This window comes from Bos mutus, chromosome 6 (assembly GCF_027580195.1).
Source record: "Bos mutus isolate GX-2022 chromosome 6, NWIPB_WYAK_1.1, whole genome shotgun sequence".
Lineage (NCBI taxonomy): Eukaryota > Metazoa > Chordata > Mammalia > Artiodactyla > Bovidae > Bos > Bos mutus.
This window is the reverse complement of record NC_091622.1, coordinates 115,692,810-115,709,415: the sequence shown is the minus strand read 5'-3', so window position 1 is coordinate 115,709,415 and position 16,606 is coordinate 115,692,810. Positions and strand designations below refer to the sequence as shown.

Sequence of the window (16,606 nt, the reverse complement as noted above, 5' to 3'; positions counted from 1 at the left end):
GGACTCTGCAGGGGTTTCTTGTCTTTGTGTGTGTGTCTGGTGGCTGGGGGGCGGGTCCCTTTGTTTATTGATCTCCTCTTGATTACTCCAGAGAGGATTCAAGTTGGGAGGGGGCTTCAGCGTCACCCACCCTCCCTGTTGGCAGGAGCCTCAGCGTGTGGAGTGAGGCAGGGTCACTGCATCCAAGGAAGCTGTGAACCAGAGGCTGTGAGCCCAGGGTCCCCAGCCTCTCGCAGTCAGAGTCATGGGGCAACAGCTGCTTTCCCAAGCTTGAGTGAGGCAAGCCGCGTCCTCATAGATTGTGCAAGAGGGTTCAGGATTTCTCCTTTCGTAACAGAAACCTGGGCTTTGTCCCCTCTGCCTACTCCCCCAGTGGGTCACAGGTCATCACCATTCGGCTGCCTGGAACGGCCTAACTAGAGTAGGTCACTCAGTGACCAGCAGCTGGCTGGCACCCTCCCGTTTGCATTTTGTCTCCTGGCACAGCCTGGGGGAGGTGGGCACCACTTCGACAAGGCCAGAGCCCGTCTTAGCCCCACGGGGGTAAGTCTAGACAGGCAGGGAGCGGACTGTGGGCCAAGGAGCACCTGTGTGTGTTCAGCAGCCAGGAGGGCAAGAGGTGGCATAATGGTCCTGCTTGCAGGCTATGGGATTGCGTTGTCCTGTATCCTACGAGGGTGTGTGTCTCCCACAGAGGGTGTGGATTAGGACATGATTGCATAAAGTGCTCGGCAAAGTGCGCAGCTGACAGAAGGACCAGCAGACGATTGAGCTGAACTCTCTTATTGATGAAACAGGTGCAGCATTTGTCAACTGGATACCTTTATTTTCCAGGGCTTGAAGATTCCGGAAATCTGCTGGCGTGCAGGTCCCTGCGCTAGTCAGAAGATGAGCAGCCAGCAGGCATGAGAGGCTGAGGCAGGCCCGGTCTAGACTGTGGGTTTCTCTGTAGGTTGGCGCCAAGGAGCACCATGAGCACGGTGAGTTCTACAAGTTCGTGGATTCTATTTTAAGACTAAACAACTACTTCATTCTTTGCGTACCTAAATTATGAGAGCGCCATAGAGCTGCTTCTGAGTGACCCTCATTCTTGAAAGAGTATATATGGGGCCTTGTGGTAGTGTCATCAACCTGCTTTCCTTTGGTCAGAGTTCCCAGTGTTTTGGTTGGTGCCCTAAAGAGAGAAGGCTGAGAAGAATGGCTGAGGGTTTGAAATTTTACGCCTCCAGAGCAGCTGCTGGCATCCTGGAAATATTAGGGCTCTGGTTTATTTAATTATTTGCAGCTCAGTTCTCCGTTTTTCCTTCTGTTCCTTTTCCCTGTGTAGTCCTTGGTCTGATGCCAGCACTGGTAGTGATAATAACCCTTGGTGAGTTTTCTCACGCTCAGTGGCCAGAGTTGGTAAGTCATTGTAACTGGTGTTTTAGACAGCAGAGGCAGCTCTGGTTTGTTGTAACCCAAATGTCACCGGGAGCCCCTTGAGTCCAGAGGTTGCCTGACGGTCCCCCTCACCGCTTTACTGCCTACTAACGATGCTGCGCATGTGATCTAAACTCAGAACAGCTGTTCTCTGAAACAGCATTCCCAGCCGGTGGACCAGCTGTGACACTCACCCTCTCTCCAGGTTCTAGAAGTATTGGGGTGGCGGCGGCGAGGATAAGGCTGGCCAGTCCGCTCCCAGGGTGAAGAGTGGTAGAAATGCTATAGATGTTGTTCTGGTCCACCTCCCTCCCCTTGGTCCATCCCTTCTGACCGCTGCAGTCCCCACTGTGTTCCAGGCCCCCGGACCTGCCCTTTAAAGGCCAGGTGACCTCCCACCTCAGTCCCTTATCTGCAGGGAAGCCTCCTAAGCCTGGGCACCTCCCCTCGGAAGCCGCACTCTGAACAGACAGAGCAGTGTGGCCTCTTGTGAGAGGCTGGTTAAGCTCTTCCTCAGGGCAGTGTGAATAAGGTGTGGCAGTGATCAGGTGGTCAGTTTTAACACCAGGCTGCGGCCCTCTGAGGGCTCTGCTGGTAAACGGCAGGAGAGCATGATGAAAATAATGGGCGGGGCAGGGGCAGAGCCTTCCTCAGATTCTAGGCTGTCTTAGCCTGGCCTCTAGGGCATGCGGATGGAAGAGAAGTGTAGGGGCTTCCTGTGGGGAAGGGGGAGGAGGATGGGGGTGCGAGGTGGTCAGCAGGAGGGCTTGAGGATGGCCTCATGGTGGAGCTGCCAGTCGAGGAGGTCCCTCAAAGCTGTGTAAGAGCTGGTCCAGCGAAGAGGGCAGGGCTGGGTGACCCCGGCGGGGGCAGCTGAAAGGGGAGAGGGCTGCTGTTCACTTGTGGTGAGGGTTAGCAGGACACATCGCTGTGGTGGCCGGGCCGGGGTTTTTAGGGCTCCGCACTCAGACTGTGGCCAGGACCCATGACTGCTGCTTCCTCCCTCAGAGAATCTGCACAGTAGGGACGTGAAGGGCTCTGTTCAGCAGTGTCTGCTGAGAAAGATGTGGTCCTTTTCCAAGGACGGAAGCTATCAGGACAACTTCAAAGAGAGTGGGGCAGAGCCCTAGGTAATCTGGTAGCTGCTGGGGAAACTTGGAAACCCCCGGCAGTAGCCTCACCTCTGGCCTGAGGGATGGAGTGGCTCCCTGCTGCGGAGTTTAGCGCAGCTGCTGCCACTGGCCTCCAGGCCCCCCTGGGCTGGGAGGCGGCTCCTTGGGCGGCCATGAAATGAGAGCGGCGGTTAGAACACGGAGAGAAGCCGGCTTCTCCGCTGCCAGTGAGGACTGGGCTGGGTGAGGGGTACTCCTCAGTCTTGTGTAGATCCCAAGGATGCTTCCCTGTCCCGCCAGCGTGTCCAAGGTGAGGATGCCTGGCCAGGCACGACAGTGCAGTGATGGCGTCTTCGGCCAGTGCTCCGCACTGCATATGCCTCGTCCTTAGGAGAGCTCTGTGAGGCTGCCACTGGCGAGGAAGTTCAGGCTCACCAGGTGGTGACTGCCCCATGTTGCCCATTGTGAGCAGAGTGGGCCCAGTGCCACTGAGGGCAGGACAGGGAGGAGCGCGGAAACGGAGCCAGGGTTGCGTGGGGCCGCACAGGGCGCGGTAATAAAGCTGCATGGCAGGTGGAGGCCCCGTCTCTTGAGAAAGATGCAGGGGACAGGCCAGCTGTGCTGGAGCGCGTTGGCACCCGGCGCGAGGGCACAGAAGCCTGACTTGGGGTCTGAGGTGCAGACATGCTGATTAATGGTTCTGACCTTCCAGAAGGCGTGTCTCTCTGGGAGCCCCTGGGAGCTGAAACTGATTCTTGCAGGACCTACTGCGTAGCGTAAAGAGCTCTGCTCAGCGCTTTGCAGCGGTCTATCTGGGAAGAGAGGCTTAAAGAAAAGGGTGTATGTATAAGTGATTCACTTTGCTCACTGTAAGTCAGCCATCTGCTAAGTCACTTCAGTCGTGTCCGACTGTGCAACTCCATAGACGGGAACCCACCAGGCTCCCCTGTCCCTGGGATTCTCCAGGCAAGAACACTGGAGTGGGTTGCCATTTCCTTCTCCAATGCATGAAAGTGAAAAGTGAAAGTGAAGTCGCTCAGTCGTGTCCGACCCTCAGTGACCCCATGGACTGCAGCCTTCCAGGCTCCTCCGTCCATGGGATTTTCCAGGCAAGACTAAGTCAACCATACTCCAATAAAAACTTTTTTAAAGTTCTCATCGCAAGAAAAAATAAATAAAAACTTTGGTTCTTGGAGCCGTGGGGAGTGGTTATTAGGGTGTAAACTACAACTTGATAGTATTCTAAGAATTTAGAGGCCAGAACCCTTTCCCAAAAAGAGACCTGCTTTTCACGGGAATAGGGACTTGGGAAACTGAAAGTCTTGGGCTGAAAGACAGAAGGTGCTCAGTGGGGTCAGATACAAACCCAAGGGAAATAGGGCTGTAACTTTTGGTTGAAAGAAGGGATTTCTGGTCTAATTCCAGCCTGGACCAGAGGCCTCCGTAGAGTTGTATGTCACATACTTTTGACGGACTAACAGTCTGTGTAACAGAAGTTCTACTTTATAGAATTTGTGTTCACTATATATTTTGGATGATTTCTCGCTAAGCAGTCAGTGTTCTAGAATCTCGAGTTTTGAAAGGACCCCAGCCTCAGGGCTGTTCATTGTGGTCTTTTTCTCAATGAGTTGACCTTTTTATTTTTCTAGCTGAAATCTTACTGGTCAGAAGCTATGTAACTGTTTCTTTTTCCCTGGAAACCCTCAGAGAAAGCGTCGTGGTGGGACAGTAAATTCTAGACAAGCCCAGAAGCGAACTCGGGAAACCACCTCCCCACCTGAGATGGCCTTGGAGGCAGAACCTATAGAGCTCGTGGAAAGCGGTAAGATTGCCAGCGACCCTGAGCATCAGTTGGGAGCCACCGGCCTGGTGCAGGCTACACAACCTGTGGGCCTCAGTTTCCTCATCTGAAACAGGGCATATTGCGGGGGGGCGGGGGGGGGGCGGTGTATGAGGATTAAGGCATGGTGCTTGCAGATAATGGCGTGTGTGTGTATGAGGATAACGTTGTGTGTGTATTTATATGAGGATAATGGCTTATGTGTGTATGAGGCTAATGGCATTTAGGTATGTGTGTATGAGGATAATTGTGTGTGTGTGCATGCAGACGATGGTGTGTGTGCACACGCAGATAATGGTGTGTGTGTGTGTGAGGATAATTGAGTGTGTGTTCAGTTCAGTTGCTCAGTCATGTCTGACTTTTGCGACACCATGAACTGCAGCATGCCAGGCCCCCCTGGCATCACCAACTCCCAGAGTCCACCCAAATTTGTGTCCATTGAGTCGGTGATGTCATCCAACCATCTCATCCTCTGTCGTCCCCTTCTCCTCCTGCCCTCAATCTTCCCAGCATCAGGGTCTTTTCCATTGAGTCAGTTCTTCATATCAGGTGGCCAGAATATTGGAGTTTCAGCTTCAGCATCAGTCCTTCCAGTGAACACCCAGGACTGATCTCCTTTAGGATGGACTGGTTGGATCTCCTTGCAGTCCAAGAGACTATCAAGAGTCTTCTCCAACACCACAGTTCAAAAGCATCAATTCTTCAGTGCTCAGCCGCCTTCACAGTCCAACTCTCACATCCATACATGACCACTGGAAAACCATAGCCTTGACTAGACGGACCTTTGTTGGCAAAGTAATGTCTCTGCTTTTCAATATGCTGTCTAGGTTGATCATAGCTCTTCTTCCAAGGAGTAAGCGTCTTTTAATTTCATGGCTGCAGTCACCATCTGCAGTGATTTTGGAGCCCAGAAAAATAAAGTCTGACACTGTTTCCACTGTTACCCCATCTATTTGCCATGAAGTGATGGGACCAGATGCCATGATCTTCGTTTTCTGAATGTTGAGCTTTAAGCCAACTTTTTCACTCTCCTCTTTCACTTTCATCAAGAGGCTCTTTAGTTCTTCACTTTTTGCCATAAGGGTGGTGTCATCTGCATATCTGAGGTTATTGATATTTCTCCTGGCAATCTTGATTCCAGCTTGTGCTTCCTCCAGCCCAGCGTTTCTCACGATATACTCTGCATTTAAGTTAAATAAGCAGGGTGACAATATACAGCTTTGACGTACTCCTTTTGCTACTTGGAACCAGTCTGTTGTTCCATGTCCAGTTCTAACTATTGCTTCCTGACCTGCATACAGGTTTCTCAAGAGGCAGGTCTGGTGGTCTGGTATTCCCATCTCTTTCAGAATTTTCCACAGTTTACTGTGATCCACACAGTCAGAGGCTTTGGCATAGTCAATAAAGCAGAAGTAGATGTTTTTCTGGAACTCTCTTGCTTTTTCAATGGTCCAGCGGATGTTGGCAATTTGGTCTCTGGTTCCTCTGCCTTTTCTAAAATCAGCTTGAACATATGGGAGTTCACGGTGCATGTATTGCTGAAGCCTGGCTTGGAGAATTTTAAGCATCACTTTACTCGTGTATGAGATGAGCGCAATTGTGCAGTAGTTTGAGCATTCTTTGGCATTGTCTTTCTTTGGGATTGGAATGAAAACTGACCTTTTTCAGTCCTGTGGCCACTGAGTTTTCCAAATTTGCTGGTATATTGGGTGCAGCACTTTAACAGCATCATCTTTCGGGATATGAAATAGTTCAAGTGGGATTCCATCACCTCGACTAGCTTTGTTCGTAGTGATGCTTCCTAAGGCCCTCTTGACTTCACATTCCAGGATGGCTGGCTCAAGGTGAGTGATCACACCATTGTGATTATCTGGGTCTTGAAGATCTTTTTTGTACAGTTCTCCTGTGTGTTCTTATGTATGAGGATAATGGCGTGTATATGAGGATAATGGTGTGTGTGTATAGGAGGATAATGGCGTGTGTGCGTGCGTGGATAATGGCGTGTGTTTAAGAGCATAATGGCTTGTGTGTGTGTGAGCAGCATGGCGTGTGTGTGTGTGAGGATAATATGTGTGTGCATGGATGATGGTGTGTGTGCATGTGGATAATGAGTGGCGTGTGTGTGTATATGAGGATAATGGCCTGTTTGTATGTGAGGATCATGCATGTGTGTGTGAGGATAATGGCGTATGTGCACACACAGATAAATGGTGTGTATGTGTGAGGATAATGGCGTGTGTGCAGATCATGGCATGTGTGAACACCTGAATAATGAATGGGGCTGTGTGTGTGTGTATCATGGCATGTGTGCGTGTGAGGATCATGGCATGTGTGCGTGCGAGGATTGTGGCATGTGTGTGTGCGTGGATCATGGGGTGTGTATAAGCAGTAGCTCTGTGTAGAGGTGTTCTAGCTCTGAAATGAGTAGGTGACTTGAAACACTTAGAACTGTGCTTGGCAGATAGCACTATACAAGGTTCAGCGTAGTCACTGTATTTATAAGACCTACAGTCTCAGACTCACCATTCACAACTCAAAGCTGAAGTGAGCCAGAGCTGCCCCCTGGGCCTAACCAGCCATCCAAGGAGGCTACGCATCCTTGGGTCCACCTTTTCTCTTTGAAATTGTGTCTCACCTTAAACTTGGCCTCAGGAAGTACTCAGGTTTCTTCTCTCCTTCATTAAGACAAACAATTGCCCCAGAAGGCAGACCTGTGTACAGACCTTCCTGGGTTGGCGGGCATTTGGTACGGGCAGAGGCAGATTGGCTCTTTCCCCTCTGCTGGCCTGCTCAGGGGAGTGGCAGATGGCCCGTGTCATCCCTCTGCTCTGCATACAGTAGGTTGCTTTTATAATTATGAGGCATGAGAACTGAGACTTGGAGAGAAGCGGCTTGCCTGAGGTCATGTCGTGGCCCTTCAGGGAGTAAGGCCCTCCACCTTGCCTCTGGTCTCTGACCTCACTTCTGACAGACTCATGCAGCCTTGGGCGCGCCCCTTCCCCCGCACCCCTTCCCCCGCGCCCCCAGCACGTGCAGGAGTCTGCTCCCGTGGAACACTTGAGTCCGTGTGTGCCTCTCAAGGGCTCAGGGGCTCCAGCCTGCCTGTGGCCCACTGCTCTCCACGTGGCGTTTTCCGTCCTCGGTGAGCCTCACACCCACGTGCAGGACTCCATGCACACGCTGCCCGCTGGCATGTATTTTATTGTAAGAACCCAAAATTGTGTTCACCAGAAAGAGAAGCAGTTCTGTAAGTTAGGATAGATCCATTATGGACTGTTCTTTAAAAGAAATCATTTTGTATAAATTACGTTGGAATCTTTGACATATGGTTTTTATTGCTGTGAACTTTCTAATCCAGGAAAACAAAAGTTTGAATATGGTAAATTATTACAAGTCACTCTCCCCAAACATCGACCATTATTTTAGACGCTCTTCCCGCTCCTTTTTAATGTTACGAATAATGGAACCAAAGGTGCTTGTGCGCCTTGTTTCCGTCTGTGGTGACGGAGGCTGTGCACCGCCCGACCTCAGCGCTGTGGCCCACGTGTCCGTGCGTGGATAGACGTGCAGTGTGCTTTCGGGCTCACAGCAAGTGGCAGGACAGGCTCAACCTCTCCTGGCAAGTTGGGGTTTTGGGGGACCAGTGAGTAAACCGTTGTGGCCCAACCAAGTTGGGAAGTGCTGGCGGGCTAAATGGAGATCAGAATGTAACTGGGGACGAGTACAGCCTGTGCGGTGCCGAGTATAGCCTGACCTGAGATCGGGGCAGCGGAGCTTTCAGACAGACCCGCCGCAGAGCCCGAGGCCAGTGTGCTTGGTCGCTCCCCGGCTGTGCACCCCCACCCACAGCAGGTGACCCGCTGCCTCTCTGCTGTCAATGAGTGGGGGTGGGCTGTGAAGCCACGGGGAGGGGTGGGGTGCTGGGTAAAACCGCACAGTGTTGTTCAGAGCAGAACTCGAGGAGTGCTCACTGCTTGCCCCTTTACTACTGTACTTCAGGGATGTTTGGTATAAGCCGTGTTCTGTTAGTTGTCATATTAATGAAACTGGGCACTATGCCTTTACTTTCCCTCCAAAGCTTGTTAAAATGCTTTATTTTGAAGCTGGAGACGAAATAGTGGACCTCACCTGTGAATCTTTAGAGCCTGTGGTCGTCGACCTGACTCACAATGACTCCGTTGTGGTAAGTGGGGGAGCCTGAGCATTGGCGCTCTCGGTGGTGAGCCCCTGGCTGGCACATCCGAAGGCCTTGGTCACAGGTTATGGCACTCAAGGTGGAAAATGTTTGAGGAAAATCATGTATTGTAACTTTATTGCTTTAATTAATCATTAGTGAGCCTCCTTTGCATAGTTGGGGAGAACTCTGAGGCTCCGTCTCTCTTTAGTCCCTGATTCCACCCTTAACAACAGCTGCGTGACCTGGGGCAAGTTACTTAGTCTCCTTGGCTTGTCCATAAAATGAGGATAATGCCATCCGTGTCAGTAGGGTACTGTGAGGATTAGAAGAATCCTTTATTTGAGTGCCTGGCACCCAGCACGGTGCCCAGTAAACGTGAGTTTCCACCTTCTTGGCTGGTGGGAATGGGGACATTCGCTGAGCACTGCCAGGGGTGGGTCTCAAGGCCTGGAAGCTGCTGCTGTGGAGCAGGCAGGCCCCCCACACTGCCCGCTGGTGCCCGACGGTGCCATGGCTCCCAGAGGGTGGAGCCTGGGAGCTGCTGCCCCACCACCCCTGCCCTGGGGTACCGCCTGCCCCTGCGTGGCCTCCAGGAAGGAGACCTGCTCGGGGATGGGGAAGCCAGTCCCACAGCCCAGCTCCACCAAGCAGGGTGCCGCCTCGGGTTGGGCTGGGAGTCTGCTCAGCCTGCCTGCTTCCTGAGGGTGCGCTTGTGTCTCAGGATGCTGCTGATAGAGGGCACAGGTGTGCAGAGCGGAGGGGGACCCGTGTGAGGGGGGCGGTGGGGGGCAGTGCTGCTGAGGACTGGTTTGCTGGGGCCAGCGGAGGTTGCTGGGAGCTGAGTCTCCCCTCGGCCTAGGAGCCCATGGCCTTGGGGCTCTCCTGGCTGTGCTTAGAACCTCAGGGTTACACCGAGAAGCTTCGAGCCTTCAAAAGAAGCAAGTGTGTGAGGACAGGGAACTGACCTGACAAGTGAAGAGGTTTAGACCCTGGGCCCATTCTGAAACTGCTGGGCTGTCCGGCTGTGTGTCCGTCCGTCGCATCTGTTCCCCCGCCACAAAGGCCGGGCAGCTGCTCCTGCTGAGCCTGTCAGCTGTCCCAGCGGATTATGTGTGAGTGCTCGGGGACACCGCTTCTGAGTGAGAGACAGTCATTTCCCTGGAGATAAGTCTCGGTGGCTTAGCTATCAGTGGTCCCCGCTGGGCCTATGAGTGTTTTCTAAAGCGCATACATCCAGCTTTGCTGCTGTTCCTGGCAAGCTCCCTGAGGTTCTGAGAAGACAGCTGAGTCTGGCACCTGGGCTGAAGCTTGCAGCTCATTTGCTGATTAACACTTCACAGTGCCGCCAGTCCTTGTTGGCCCAGCACTTGGTGTCCACCTGTGGCGTGCCAGGCCCTGGGGAGATGGCCAGGATTCTGCCCTCATGGGGACGCCAATGGCTGCTACTGAGTGACAAGCCAGCGTCGTCACATCCCCTTTTACGCCCTGGTTTTGTTTTGATGGTTCATCTGCCTTCCTTGCATGGGCTGCTTTTCTGAGCTCTATAGCCTCCTGCTGTGTCCCTGACTGTGGAGAGTCACTGGGAGACTCTGGGACAGGAATGCTGGCACTGGGGGCTGTCCTGGGAGCAGGTGGAGAGCCTGGCCGGGCGGGTAGGTGGATGGGAGCCAAGCTTGAGAAGCAGGGGTCCCGGGTTCTGGTGGAGGAGTCCCCTTCCTGTGGCCTCAGTGTTCCCAGACATAGAATAATTGGGATTTGGTAGCATCCCTTTTAGTCTAATCGTTCTTCATTTTTTATTGATAATTATTTTAACATCCAAATGCCACTTGTAAAATTTACAGTGTGAAGTATACCCAGACTGAAATTTTCACGAAATATCCACTTGGAATACCTAGTAATGTTACTAACTCAAGATGAGGGGCCTCTATTAGAGGGGTTACAAGATTAGGGTTACATCAGACGCCGTGTTCAGGAGAGTGAAACGATTGTGTTGTTTCCTAGATTGGGGTAATCTTAACAGCCGCCCGGAATCCAGGGGGTAGGCTCAGTGTGCCACTTGGACCCCGTCTGGGAGGAGCTCGGCATCTGTACACCCCAGGGCCACGGTAGAACTTTGGTTAGCCCTCTGAAGACTGAAGGAGAAGCTGTGCGGACTCTGTCCGGGTGCGTGCCCTCAGCAGGCGCTGGGCAGTGACCCCCCATCTTCCAGAGAGGCGTCCCCACCCAGGCTCCCGCCACGGCACTTGTAGCCCGTCTGGTATTGCATGGAGTCTCCCGCGTGCTTTCAGGGTGTTTCTCCCCGTTCCTGTTGGGGTCAGATGCCTTTCCGTGCTTGGTGGCTCGTTGTCCTCTTTGGTGTGTTGCCTGTTGGGATCTTTTTTTTTTAAACTGAATCATTGCTCATTTTTCCTTGTGACTGCCTGCCTTGTCTCATTTCTTTTAATAACTTCTAAATACAAGCCTGCCATTAGTTGTGTATTGAATCTTCTATTCAGAGGCTTTTCTTTTTCTCTTTTTGATTTATATACAAAGGATCTTAATTTTGATATAGTTGAATTTATCAATTTTGTTGATGAAAATCCTGTACCATAAAAATTTGTTCCTATATTTGAAAAGTATTACTGTTTCACGTTTCACATTTAGGTCTATAATCCATTTGAATTGAGTTTTGTGTATGGTTTGAGATAAGATGGATGGTTGGATGGCATCACCAACTCAATGGGTGTGAGTTTGAGCAAGCTCCGGGAGATGGTGAAGGACAGGGAAGCCTGGCGTGCTGCTAACCGTGGGGTCGCAAAGAGTTGTACACGACTAAGCAACTGAACACCAAGATTAGATACTTCACAGTAAAGTTTATACCCTGGAGTGATTTTGCATGTCTTGTTAGGAGATTTATTCCTAGGTATGTACTATTTTAGGATGCTATAAATGGTGTTTCAAATTTTCATTTCTTTTTAATTTTGATTTGTTAATATAAAGAAATGCAATTGATTTTTCTCTTTTTAGTCCAACAATTCTTAATCTGTAAATCTTTTGAATTTTTGTGTAAATAAGTTTTGGTTCTTCTCGGGGTTTTTTTTTTTTCTTGGCCTTAACACACTGGCTAAAAAATTCATTATTGGCTGAGTAAAAACGTGACAGTCATGGGCATTCTTGTTTCATTCAAAATCTGAAAGAGTCCTTTCAGTTCTACCATTAAATAAGGCCTCTGCTGTAAGGTTTTGGGGTTTGTCGATACCCTTACCAGAGTGGAGAAGTTTCTCTTTTTCATGTTTGGCTATAAGTTTCATCCTGAAATCAGTGTTGAAATTTAAGTCTAATCTAGTGATGGTTTTTTTCCCCTTTCATATGTTGAAGACATTGGTTTCTAGTGTTAAACTACTTAAGCTTTGTGGTTGTAACATAATTTTTTTTTCCTATGTGGCTACACTCAGTTTGCTAATATCTTATATGTAATCTTTGCCTCGTTTTTTGTGAGTAAGATTGGTGGTTGGTAATTTTTCTTTATAAAGTTCTGATATCAGAGTTTTGGTATCTTTATAAAGTGATTTGGGCACCTTTTTTTTCTGTTCTCCAGAAGGTTTTGTAAGATTGGGGCTACTCCTCCCTCGGGTAGTTGGTAGAACTCTACACATAAAGCGCTGCAGCTCAGTCCCTCAGTCACGTCCAGCGCTTTACGACCCCGTGGACTGCAGCAGGGCAGGCCTCCCTGTCCTTCACCAACTCCCGGAGCTTCCTAAACTACGTCCATCGAGTTGGTGATGCCATCGACCATCTCATCCTCTGTCATCCCCTTCTCCAAATCCCGCCTTCAATCTAAAAGACCCAGCATCAGAGTCTATTCCTGTGAGTCAGTTCTTCACATCAGGTGGCCAAAGTATTGGAGTTTCAGCTTCAGCATCAGTCCTTCCAATGAATTTTCAGGACTGATCTCCTTTAGGACGGACTGGTTGGATCTCTTTGCAGTCCAAGGGACTCTCAAGAGTCTTCTCCAATGCCACAGTTCAAAAGCATCAATTCTTTGGTGCTCACTCAGCTTTCTTCACAGTCCAATTCTCACATCCATACATGACCACTGGAAAAACCATAGCTTTGACTAGATGGACCTTTGTCAGCAAAGTAATGTCTCTGCTTTTTAATATGCTGTCTAGGTTTGTCATAGCTTTTCTTCTAAGGAGTAAGCGTCTTTTAATTTCATGGCAGCAGTCACCATCTTGCAGTGATTTTGGAGTCCAAAAAAATAAAGTCTGTCAATGTTTGCCATGAAGTGATGGGACCGGATGCCATGATCTTAGTTTTCTGAATGTTGAACTTTAAGCCAGCTTTTTCACTCTCCTCTTTCACTTTCATCAAGAAGCTCTTTAGTTCCTCTTCACTTTCTGCCATAAGGGTGGTGTCATCTGTGTATCTGAGGTTATTGATATTTCTCCCAGCAATCTTGATTCCAGCTTGTGCTTCATCCAGCCTGGCATTTCGCATGATGCACTCTGCATATAAGTTGAATAAGCACTGTGACAGTATACAGCCTTGACGTACTCCTTTCCCAATTTGGAACCAGTCTGTTGTTCCATGCCAGTTCTAACTGTTGCTTCTTGACCTGCATACAGATTTCTCAGGAGGCAGGTGAGGTGGTCTGATATTCCCATCTCTTTCAGAATTTTCCACAGTTTATTGTGATCTACACAGTCAAAGGCTTTGGCGTGATCAATAAAGCAGAAGTAGAGTTTTAGCAGCAGCAGAGTTTTAGTAGGTTTGGGTAATTATTGGGGCTTTTCTGGTGGCTGAGACGGTAAAGACTCTGCCTGCAATGCAGGAGGTCCGGTTTTGATTCCTGAGTCAGGAAGATCCCCTGGAGGAGGGCATGGCACCCCTCTCCAGTATCCTAGCCTGGAAAATCCATGGACAGAGGAACCTGGTGGGCTATAGTCCATGTGGTTGAAAAGAGTCGGATATGACTGAGCAACTACATGTTCATGCTTTGGTAATTATCGGGCTTCCCTGGTGGCTCAGATGGTAGAGAATCTGCCTGTTATGGGTTCAATCCCTGGGTCAGGAAGATTCCCCTGGAGAAGGAAATGGCAACCCACTCCAGTGTTCTTTTCTGAAGAATCCCATTGACAGGGGGAGCCTGTTGGGATATGGTTCATGGGGTCACAAAGAGTTGGACACAACTGAGCAGCTTTCACTTTTCACTTCACTTTGTTAATTATACTTTGTAGGAATTTGTTGATTTTATCCAAAATTTTCACTTTTATTGGCATAAATTTGTAATGTCTTCAGTTCTGTGGAATCTGTAGTGTAGTGATGTCTCATTTCTGATACTGGCTATTTGTGTTTTCTGTTTTTTTTAGATTAGTATCACCAGAGTTTTATTCGATCTTTCAAAGAACCAACTTCTAGCTTTGTGTATCCTTTTTCTTATAAGTTTGTTTTCATTCATTGATTTTTCCTTTGAGTTATTTTGCTAATTTTAATCATATTTTTTCTAATATATGAATTAAAGATTATATTATCTTTAGCTGTATTCTACAAATTATGTTATTGTCCATCAGCTAGGAGGTGACTCAAGGTCACAGGAAGGGCGTGGAGCTGGGAGGCTGGGCTGTGTGGGTCCTTTTTGTCCTTTGGGCAAGAAGTCTTATCTCCGAGCTCTTCTTCCATTGAACGTGGAGACACAGTCATCACCAGTGAAGGGAGCTCTCTGGCCACCGTGTATCATTTGTTCTTCAGTCACTGAGTCTTGTCTGACTCTGTGGCCCCATGGACTGCAGCACACCAGGCTGCTCTGTCCTCCACTGTCTCTCTGAGTTTGCTCAAACTCAGGTCCATTGAGTCGCTGATGCCATCCAACCTCCATCTTCTATCGTCCTGTTCTCCTCTTGCCCTCAATCTTTCCCAGCATGAGGGTCTTTTCCAATGAGTCAGCTCTTTGCATTAAGTGGCCAAAGTATTGGAGCTTCAGCATCAGTCCTTCCAATGAATATTCAGGACTGTTTTCCTTTAGGATTGACTGGTTTGATCTCCTTGCAGTCCAAGAGAGTTTTAAGAGTCTTCTCCAACACCACAGTTCAAAAGCATCATATTCTTTGGCGCTCAGCCTTCTTTATGGTTCAACTCTCACATCCATACATGACTACTGGAAAAACTATGGCTTTGATTATACAGACCTTTGTTGGCAAAGTGATATCTCTGCTTTCCAGATGGTTTTTGGTTTGCTTTGCTCAGATCCATCAAAGAAAGTACTATTTATGGCAGCTGTAGGCTTAGAGATATATTTCTTAAATTACAAGACTTGGAAGTTGAAACGCCTCCTTGATCCAGGGCTGCAGGATGTTGTGTTACTCGGCAAGAAGACAGCATTCGTCTCGTTGTCCATCTCCATCAGAGGTTTTGGGTGATCAGGTACATTGTCAGAGAGAGGGGATGTTCTGCACGGAATCTTTTCTGAGCAGCATGAGTCAGCAGTCTAAGGTACTCAGTAAACGGTATTGTAAGCAGATGCGCTGTCACTCAGGCTTTGTTCCATCCACGCAGCACAGGCAGAGGGGCTTGATTTAGCACCACTCTTAGGGGTGCAGAGTTTTTGGAATGGTGAGTGAGCATTGACTTCAGTCAGCTATTTAAGCCTCTAACGAGGGAGTCAGTCTGAGCTTTGAAGCCAGGCATTGACTTCTCTAGCCACGAAGGTCCTGGATGGCGTCTCCTTCTACAGGAGGCTTTGTCTACACTGAAAACCTGCTGTTTAGTGTAGCCACCCACGTTAGTGATCTTGGCTGCTCTTTCGGGTAACTTGTTGCAGCTTCTACATCAGCACTTGGGGCTTTGCCTTTGCACCCTGATGTGCCAGAGACGGCATCTTTCCTTTGACCTTGGGAACCAACCCCTGCCAGCTTCACACTTTGTGCAGCTTCCTTGCCCCTCTAAGTTCTCACAGAATTGAAGAGAGTTGGGGCCTTGCTCTGGCTTGGGCTTTGGTTTATGGAAATACTGTGGCTGGTTGGATCTTCCATCCAGGCCACTCTGACTTTCTCCGCAGAAGCAGTGAGCCTGTTCACTTTCTTATCATTGTGCGTTCACTGGAGGAGCACGTCTAGTTGCCCTGAGGAACTTTTCCTTTGCATTCACAAGCTAGCTAACTGGTGCAGGAGGCCTAGCTTTTGGCCTGTCCTAACCTTCGAAGTGCCTTCCTCACTAAGCTTTGTCATTTCTAGGGTGGGATGTAAAGTGAGATATGCAGCTCTTCCTTGCACTTGGACACTGTGAGGCCGCTGTGAGGTGACTGGCCTAATTTCAGTCTTGTTGTGTCTAGGGTGTAGGGAGGCTCAAGAAGAGGGAGGGATTCATGGAATAGTTGGTCTGTGGAACAGTCAGAACACGTATTTATCACTTAAGCTCATCATCTTATATTGGTGAGGCTCGTGGTGCCCCAAAACAATTAGGGTAGTTGCATCAGAAATCACTGATCAGATAGAGCCATAATGAATATGACAACAATGAAAAAGTTTGAAATATTGTGAGAATTACTAGACGGTGACAGAGACACAAAGTGAGCAAATGCTGTTGGGAACAACGGGAGCGGCAGGGCAGCCGGGGACTTCAGCGTGTGAGAACTGCAGTGTGTGCGAAGCGTGGCGAGGCCGCTGGGCCTGGAGCCCGGCCTGGACTGGTAGGTCCTCCCTGCCAGTCTCTGCCCGCCTCCAGCACAGGGCTGGGTTGGTCTCAGTGCGTGGCATGTGCTGTTCTCAGGGTCCCTGCCTGACCTCCTCCGGTTGGTAAGGCATGAACCCTGCAAAGCCTTCTCCCAGTAAAAGCCCCATCTCTGGCAGTAGCCTGTGGGGTGTGAGGATAGGCGGGGTGGGTGGTGGGCTGTGGTCCCCTGGTGCCCTTGGCATCGTGTAGTCTCGCCTGGTCCTCGCAGTGGTGTGGCGCTGTGGGCACTGGAGCCTCTGTTTCAGAAGAGGCCATGGGCAGCTCCGGGAGGGTGAGTGACGTGCCAGCTCTCGGGACTCCTCAGCACCAGGCGCCAGGCTCGGCCACTTGAGGCCTGGCTGCTCCCTG

At 49.8% G+C, this 16,606-nt stretch overlaps 1 protein-coding gene across 1 annotated transcript in view; it reads left to right on the top strand.

The window, feature by feature from the left end:
* Window positions 1-16,606, top strand: part of RNF4 (ring finger protein 4) — a 34,291-nt gene that overhangs the window by 13,830 nt on the left and 3,855 nt on the right. Inside the window, exons 2-4 of the mRNA XM_070372832.1 lie at window positions 835-980; window positions 4,239-4,353; window positions 8,475-8,554. Coding sequence (XP_070228933.1) covers window positions 972-980; window positions 4,239-4,353; window positions 8,475-8,554 — 204 coding nt within the window. The 5' untranslated portion in view covers window positions 835-971. The remainder of the gene's footprint in view (window positions 1-834; window positions 981-4,238; window positions 4,354-8,474; window positions 8,555-16,606) is intronic.